At 49.9% G+C, this 8,902-nt stretch overlaps 1 protein-coding gene across 1 annotated transcript; it reads right to left on the bottom strand.

Annotated features, from left to right (window-relative positions):
- Positions 1–6,821: 6,821 nt before the first annotated feature.
- Positions 6,822–7,787, bottom strand: LOC147413004 (olfactory receptor 14A16-like). Its single transcript, XM_086480870.1, has one exon. It carries the CDS (start codon positions 7,785–7,787, stop codon positions 6,822–6,824), a length of 966 nt encoding a protein of 321 aa, XP_086336996.1.
- Between the last annotated feature and the right edge of the window lie 1,115 nt (positions 7,788–8,902).

The raw sequence follows: 8,902 nt of genomic DNA, 5'->3' as shown, positions 1-8,902 counted from the left end.
CTTGAAGTCAGTGGCACTGTCCCAAATTATTTTCCGAATTCAGTGGGGAGAGTGCCTTCTTCACCTTCTCTTATGATTGAGGCGGCTACCTATTGCATCCACAGTTGAGCCTGGATAAAACTGAGAGCCAAAGAGAGGTCGTTTTGGACAACACCAAGTGCGTCCACAATCATTTTGTGGCCCTTTGCATTCACCTTTTCCCATGTTGGTAATATTTTTGATAACAGTCATTGGTTAGTTCCTAAAGCCAATGGGGAAGATCGTAAAGGCCATTGCAATTTGGCCAGATCACTAGTCGTGGTAGCTGGTTTCTTCGTGAACACCTCTGAATCGATACTATTCAGAACTCCCAATCCTGTTCCCAAAACACCAGTTAGGTCTCTCTGTGTTTGTCTCCTGGAAGGAGCTTGTTTTTGCAGCCAGGTTGCCCACCCCTCGTAAGAAATGTTTAGGAAAGGTGAGCAAGCTGGCTGAATTTCTGAGACCTTTTTTTGTATCAGCAACTCAACTTGTTTAAGAGACCACACCGGATTGAACAACGTTGGTTGCTAACCCATATTCCTGATCACATACAGTCCAATTCCAAAGATTTTTGGACTAATCACAACAATTGGTTGGGCAGTAGGTATTACAACATCTATTTTAAGTTCCCCCCAGTATCTTGTATTGGTTTTGCCACACATGTTCTTATGGGAGTGCTGTACAGCAGTCAAGTTTAGCCAGCAACCTTGGTTTTGATTTTTACATGACAAAATAGGGCCATGCGGTTCAATTCCATAAATGTTTCTGGGTTCGATGAGGGATTTAGTCACCAATACCTGCATTGTGTTGTGATGTCGTCACCCTATACCACCATAAAAGAGGGTATAACTTCACTTTTGTCAGCCAGTGTGAAGAGGGTATCTATGCCATGGTGTGTGACTACTGCAACAAGCATCACTGGAGGCTCAGTTACAGCATTTATTTTGAAGTTGAATGTTAGGCCCAATAGGCCTGACCGGTTTGCCGGATTACTGTGCCAATTACACACTCCACAGACAGGCTTGGTCAAAGTGAAGTTGTACCAACGATCCCCTTGCTCATTAATACAGGATTTGGTGATTTCCCCATTGTCGGTACTTGGGTCTAAGGTGAAGTTACCGACAGACTTTTGTAGGCAACGCATGATGAGAGAAACTTGTTTGTTGCATTTCCACTCTGTAGCAGGACAGAGTTTGGCTGTGATGCTGGGGTGAATTTGGGTTGTTGAATCTAGATCCAAAAGATTTCCAGAAATTACAATTGAGGAGGCTTTTTCATAGAGAAATTTTCCACTTTTCCGCAGCCTACCTGTATCTTTTCTCCAATTGTTCCACTTTTCTCCAATTGTTCCAGTCAGGGCATGAACCCGGTCTTTTCTGTCCTACTCCCATTCATTTAAGTGGTACACCTCAGTGCCATGCATTACTACAGCATCTAAGGTTGGGAGGCGGTCCTTGGGATAGTATGCTAGAATGCTGGTGGACTTGACAATAGCTTGGGACCATGGCCATTCTGCATTCTTTTGGTTACAGGTTAGTGGTAGGATGCAGAAAATTATAACCCGTCCAATCATTAGTCCAATTAAATGATCAGTCTTTCTAAAATTTAGCCCTCCAAATTATCATCCACAAGGAGTTCATCCTGTTCTGAGTGTCCATTGGAGTTCTCCTGCAACAATGAAACACCAGAGCTTTCCTCTCAGAGGCAGAAAGTTAAAATGATGAAACTATCCAGCGAGTATGTATCCAATGTTCCTTTCCCAGGGCATCGGAGGCTACCCGTGTATATGCACTTAGTGGGGCTTTTAGCCCGAGTGGTACGCTTCGCATGATGGGAAGTTCCACCAGTAAAGGCCGTCCTGGGAAGTGAGCTGGATTCTTAGAGTCCTTTGTTTCCTTTGATAAGGGAACCAAAGAAGGAGCCTTTGGGCAAAAGGCGGTGATTTTGGGGCAACCATTTACCCCTCATCTGTCATTTACTCCTTTAATTGCTTCCCACCGAGGACGGACATCGCAATTTCTCCTTTGTGGTTTCAAAAGCCATTTCAAGAGACCATTAGTTCTTTTTGCAATCTTATTGGCTGGTGGGTAATATGGGGTGTGAAAGGTCCATTTAATCCCTTCACTTCCTGCCCAATCATGTAAACTCTGGTGGTGAAATGGGAACCGTTATCAAATTGTATTTCTTGGGGTTTTGGAAAAGCTCCAAACCATTCTCGCAATGCCTTCACAATGTTTTCTCACATAGCCTTGTTAAAGGCTTCTGCTTGAGCTAGTCCTGATGCTGTTTCCACTCCCACCAGCACAAAATGTTTTCCTTCTGATTTCTTAAAGGGGCCGATATAACCCACCTGCCAGGCATCCCACAAGCCTCTACCCTCCCACAAATGCAGAGGGTCACCCTCTAAAGGGTGCCTTTTTAGCCGTGTATGACATTGTTCCCAGGCAATGTGCAGGTTTTACACATTTCTGTGGTGACAGGCCAGCCTCGGGCAAGGGCTTCATGATACAAGTCTTTAGCCCCTGTGTGTTTGTGCTTTACATGCAACCATTCTAACAGGCGTTCCCAATCCTCTGTCATTTGGTCTGTTTGCACAGGGGCTAGACTTGCTACCTCATCACCTCTGTTCTTCCACTCCCCTGCTGAACCCCCATCTCCCTGATGAGAAGCTCCCCATCCCACAGCAAAATTCCCTCGGCTTGCAGTGCTTAAGAGGTCTTGCCATCTTTCCTTTTGCCACACTGGAACTCTGTTAATCTCCCATTCATTCTGCTCCCAGAAAGGAAGCCATTCCGTACATCCCTTAAAGACAGCATAGGGATTGGTATAAACATGGACAGGAGAAGGAGTTTGTGCTTCATGCTGGAAAACGCTCCACACTGCCATTAATTCACCTACTTGGGCACTGCCCTTTCCCTCTGCTACAATCCGTTGCTCGGAGGAGGTATGGAGTGCCACTGCCCGATATCTCCACGCTTTTCCTTCTCTCTTGGCAGAAGCGTCGGTAAACAAGCACTTACTGACTGATCATGGGAGAAAGGAGAGGCCACCCGAATGACTGAGGCAGGTTTATCTTGGCTGCCGTCCCGGCTCTCCAGTTCTTCTGTAGTCAGTTTTTTTAAAGCTCTTTCGATCCCTGAGAAAATGTTACAATAGTGTTCGATCTGGGCATACCTCTTTTGAACCGAAAAGCTCTCTGGGCCACTCTGTCACAGGGGGAGGTCCCGGTAGTAACTGGTTTTATAACTTTAAACAGGCCTCTTAATACGATTGGTTGTTGTCGTGCGATTTTCCCTACTTCTACGAGAGCCAGGCTAACCACAAACAAACCTCTCTCCCAAGCACCATATCTCCTCTCAGCATCCTTAAATCTTCGTGAGTAAAATCCCACGTGCCGGGTTGGACCCTCAGGGCCACATTGCCATCTGTATATTGACAACCCTGACATGACGTACCTCCATTCCACCCAGAAAGGATCCGTAGGGTGGATAGGGCCGAGAGATTCTTCAAACTATGATATAGATTGGTGAGACCACACAGGCCTTTGGGGAGCCAAGAACAGTATTAGCATATAATTGCTGCGTCATTATCTCCAGACCCAAGACTTATCACCTACCCTTACTGAGAAGAACAAGTGTCCAACTAAGATAAGTGAAGCTCTCTTCTCCCAAAATCAACATCAGTACCTTCATTAAACAGAAACAGGAGTTGATGACTCCTGATGACTTTGCAGACATGAGTGATGGAACATCGGGATTAAGAGATAAACCACAAGAATGGTGCTGGCTGGTGATGCTGCAAGAGCCACAAAAATATGTTGAACTGTGTATATGGTTTCGATAATTAGTAGCACACATTAGCAGGTAGCTTGGTGATTCATATCATACCCTTGTAGCATAAGCTATAGAACCCCTAAAGAATAATCCAATAAACATAAGGAAAAACTTTCTCGCTGTGAGGGTGACAGAGCATTGGAACAGGCTGCCCAGAGAGGTGGTGGAGTCTCCTTCTCTGGAGACATTCAGAAGGCGCCTGGACACCTTCCTGTGTGACATTCTCTAAGTGGTCCTGCTCTGGCAGGGGGGTTGGACCAGATGATATTTCGAGGTCCCTTCCAACCCCAAACATTCTTTGATTCTGTGATTCTGTGAATGGAGTTCGATCCAGATGGTGACTGGTCACAAGCAGTGTCCCCCTGGGCTCAGTATTGGGACTGGTCTTGTTTAACATGTTTATTGATGAGCTGGACGAGGGGATCGAGTGCCCCCTCAGAGAGTTTGCAGATGGCATTAAATTGGGTGGGAGTGTTGATCTGCTGGAGGGTAGAGACCTCTGCAGAAGGATCTGGACAGGCTGGATCAATGGGCTGAGATCAATTGCGTGAGGATTAACAAGGCCAAGTGCCCGAGTCCTGCTCTTGGGTCACAACAACCCCACGCAGCGCTACAGGCTGGGGATGAGTGTCTGGAAATCTGCCCGGCAGAAAAGGCCCTTGGGGTGCTGGTCGACAGGCGGCTGAACATGAGCCAGCAGTGTGCCCAGGTGGCCAAGAAGGCCAATAGCATTCTGGCCTGTATCAGAAAGAAGGTGGTCGGCAGAAGTGGGGAGGTGATCCTGCACCTTTACTCTGCACTGGTGAGGCCGCCCCTAGAATCCTGTGTGCAATTTTGGGCCCTTTACTGCAAGAAAGACATTGAGGTGCTAGAGCGTGTCCAGAGAAGGTGGTGAAGGGTCTGGAGAACAGGTCTTATGAGGAGCAGCTGAGGGAATTGGGGTGGTTTAGTCTGGAGAATAGGAGGCTGAGGGGAGACCTCATCGCTCTCTACAACTACCTGAGGGGAGGTTGTAGTGAACTGGGTGTTGGTATCTTCTCCCAAGTAACAAGCGGTAGGACAAGAGGAAATGGCCTCAAGTTTCTCCAGGGGAGGTTTAGTTTACAGGTGAGGAAAATTTTCTTTCCTGAAAGAGTGATCAAACATGGAACAGGCTGCCCAGGGAAGTGGTGGAGGTGTTCAAGACATAAGTTGATGTAGCACACAGGTCCGCACCGGGGGTCTGAGCCTGCTCAGGGGTGGAAGGCAGGGGGGAAAGAAGGGGAAGGGACAGGAGCGGAGGAGAGGGTAGGGGAGCTGCCATGGCTTTGCTCTGGATCAGCAAGGCTTTGCCAAAATTCGGGTCTGTCTGTTCTCCAGCCAAAGCCCTGGGCAGGAGGAGCAGCGTGGCAGGAGCTGTTCACATCGGCCAGGCCAGAACCTGGCAGAAGACGGGGCTCAGCCACCTAGGACATCACAGGCACCTGCACAAACCATGAGCTTGCTCCTGCCCTACTAGCTACAGTGCCACCAGGGTCATTACAAGGAGATGCACATGCCAGGGGACACCTCTGGCCCTCTACCCTGCTTGGGATCATGTGACATCACAACAACCTTGATGAGAGCTGAAGGGATCTTAAGAGCTCCTCGACCACAAGTGACATCACAAAGCACCTGCACAACCCAGCTGCCTCCTCCTGCCCACTCACATCTGCATGGAAACAGGACAACACAAGCACCTCTACAAGCCACATGGCCTTTCATCCACTATCCCATACTCAGACAGCAGTTGCCTCAAAAGCACCTTCACAAGCCAGGGCGCTACTTCTGATCTTGGTTCAAGGAAGCCCATCCCAGGGCTGCATTCAGGTGTTTCCCAGGGGCTGTTACTCTCAACGGGAAGTGACCTCAAGGCACTGTCTGTCTCACAGGCCTTCACGGAACCCCTAAGAACAGCTGATGGCCCTTGTACTTGCTCGGGATCACCTCCCCACATGCACACGATGGGGATGCTTACGTCTGCTCTGTACAATGCAAACATGAACTCCTGACCTAGTCCTTTGGTGTCCCTCTGTGGAGGGACAAGCAACCCCTGTGAGCTGAGGTGAGAGGCCAGTGCTGGAAATGGTGGCTGCTACTGGCTGCTCTGTGAGGATGGCCCTTGGGCAGCTCCCCCGGGTTGTCCATGGAGCACAGGCACAGACCAGACCCCGCTCTGCGTGTACTTCATGTCCCAGAGCAAGAAACAGAGGCCACAAACAGAGAACGTTCATCCAGTCGGCATGCTGAGGAGATCCCCACCTCAGGCACCTTGCAGACCCACGTGCCAAACTTGCTCCCCGGGATAGCAAGAGACAACTGGCCCGGGGGATCCTCAGGAAGGTCCTTTTGCCCCAGGGAAAGGGCAGCCTGACCTGAGCTGCCACCCACACCAAAGGGTTTTTCTTTCCATGTCCCCCCTGCGCACACACACGATGCCCTGCTCTTCTCCCGGGACATCCCATCTCCCCACAGAGACTTTTCCCTACAAAGCTCATCTCTGCTGACCTGGATGGCAATTCCTGCACCCCCTCCCCAGGCTCCCCACAGACCCTGAACTGGTGGTGCTGCTCTGCAGAACAAGTGGGCTGTGGTGGCCAGGGCCATGCTGGTGAGGCTGAGAGGCAGACCCAGCTCAGGGTGGCTACTGCCCCCTTCACCTCAGCACACAGACGCTGCCCCTGCAGCTCCAGAGAAGATCTGGGAGAAAGGAACTCAGACAAACAAGTCAGTGCAGGGTCCTTTATTTGGTTTAAACACACAGACAGCACAGCTCCTTATTTACACAAAGTCTGTGGGGCACACAAGACAGGCAGATACTGACATAGAAACAAAATGTGAAATGACGGCATTTTTGTTGAAAACATTAATACAACAAACAATCTAAAACCAAAGAAACCGAACAAAACTACCTCCCAAAACTACTGCTGTGACAGTAATGACATTCCATTACCAGTAACATGCAGAAGATGGGCAGTTCCTTTTTGCTTCTGAAAAACAACAAGTAATCTGTTTCCTCAGGGCATCCTTGAGCTCCTGGTTCCTCATGCTGTAGATGAGGGGGTTCACAGCTGGAGGCACCACAGAATAGAGAACTGCCATCACCAGGTCCAGAGATGGAGAGGAGATGGAGGGGGGCTTCAGGTAGGCAAAAAAGCCAGTGCTGATAAACAGGGAGACCACGGCCAGGTGAGGGAGGCAGGTGGAAAAGGCTTTGTGGCGTCCCTGCTCCCAGGGGATCCTCAGCACGGCCCTGAAGATCTGCACGTAGGACACCACAATGAACACAAAACAACCAAAGCCTAAACAGACACTGACCACAAGTAGCCCAGCCTCCCTGAGGTAGGTGTCTGAGCAGGAGAGCTTGAGGATCTGGGGGATTTCACAGAAGAACTGGTCCACAGCATTGCCCTGGCAGAGGGGCAGTGAAAATGTATTGGCCGTGTGCAGCAGAGCATAGGGAAAAGCAGTGCCCCAGGCAGCTGCTGCCATGTGGACACAAGCTCTGCTGCCCAGGAGGGTCCCGTAGTGCAGGGGTTTGCAGATGGCAATGTAGCGGTCGTAGGCCATGATGGTGAGAAGGTAAAACTCCGCTGACATCAAAAAGAAAACGAAAAAGACCTGGGCAACACAACCTGAGTAGGAGATGGCCCTGGTGTTCCAGAGGGAATTGGCCATGGCTTTGGGGAGAGTGGTGGAGAGGGAGCCCAGATCGAGGAGGGAGAGGTTGAAGAGGAAGAAGTACATGGGGGTGTGCAGGCGGTGGTCGCAGGATACGGTGGTGATGATGAGTCCATTGCCCAGGAGGGCAGCCAGGTAGATGCCCAGGAAGAGCGAGAAGTGCAAGAGCTGCAGCTCCCGTGTGTCTGGAAATGCCATGAGGAGGAACTGGTTGATGGAGCTGGCATTGGACATTATTTCACAGCAGGAATGGGAGACTTGAAAAAGAAGATATTGACAAGTCAGGACAGATTTATCTGAGTAAGTCTTACACTATTTCCCATAGGTATCCGCTACCATGAATTCTCTTTTTTTCAGGGAGACCTTCCTTTACTTCATTTGTTAGTTCAGGATTTACTTCCAGAGAAGTCAGGCCTGTGCTATTGCAGTGGTGTCAAAAAGCCCGTGCATTCGGTAGGTGTTCCTGGCAATGGGTGCCTTCAGTTCAGTGAGAGGTATTTGCCTCAGTGACCGTGTGACAATTGTCCCTATTTATTGCAGTGCAATGGAGTCAGCACCCAGACCGGTTGTGTCTGAGAGGGAAGAGCCCAGGGAGGGACCCAGCCCAAACAACTCTTCTCACCTGAACAGCAAAGTCTGGGAAGGAATAACTCACGGCCAACACAGAACCTTTCTCACCGCCATTTTCCATCTCCAGGCTCTCTCCAGACATGATAACAGCAGCGTGCCTGTGGGGGAGAATGGGGTTGTCACTCAGTTCCCATCCTCCCCTGCTGAATTCGCCTCAGCGTGGTAGAGGTTCACGTCAACCTCTTCACCATAGGGACATGCTCAGGTGCCCGAAAGACAGTGCCCAGCATCTCTTGAAGGGAGACTCAACTTGTTTCCAATTCCCACGTGCTGCATTGCCTAAAGCCCCCAGGGTCAGTGTCTCAAAATGCATTTGAGACACCCCCAACCCTCCCAGAGCCTGGAGCTTCCATATGCAAGAAAAAGAGCAGCAGGTATAAGAGAAAAAAAAACCACAAAGTAATACCCTGATCCCCCTGCAAATGGCGAACAGGAGAGGAAGGCAGCTGGCACTCAGGAAATCCTTCTCCTTACACAGCAGAGCACAGCACCTCCACGTTGGTGACATCCCAGGCCGGTTGTTCTGTGTCCCTTTTCTCTGCAGAAGGAAGAAGTTTATGTGTCAGGAGAGATGTACCTTTGCTCTACTGCAGCTCTGGCTGCAGAGGAGGCAGCGCCTGCCCTGGACCACCCACCTTGAGGGCAGAGGGTCTGCTGGGGAGGAGGGGAGACCAGGGAGGCTTGCTCAGAAGAAGCTCTCTGTGTTGGGTCAGGAGCTT

The sequence above is a fragment of the Leptosomus discolor genome, unplaced genomic scaffold (genome assembly GCF_034619465.1).
Source record: "Leptosomus discolor isolate bLepDis1 unplaced genomic scaffold, bLepDis1.hap2 HAP2_SCAFFOLD_35, whole genome shotgun sequence".
Taxonomy (NCBI): domain Eukaryota; kingdom Metazoa; phylum Chordata; class Aves; order Leptosomiformes; family Leptosomidae; genus Leptosomus; species Leptosomus discolor.
Note: the sequence above shows the minus strand (reverse complement) of the source record. Positions and strands in the feature narration are given on the sequence as shown.

Bases quoted from the DNA above. Each gene is read 5' to 3' on its own strand.
- LOC147413004 (XM_086480870.1), bottom strand. From the start codon at position 7,787: ATGTCCAATGCCAGCTCCATCAACCAGTTCCTCCTCATGGCATTTCCA.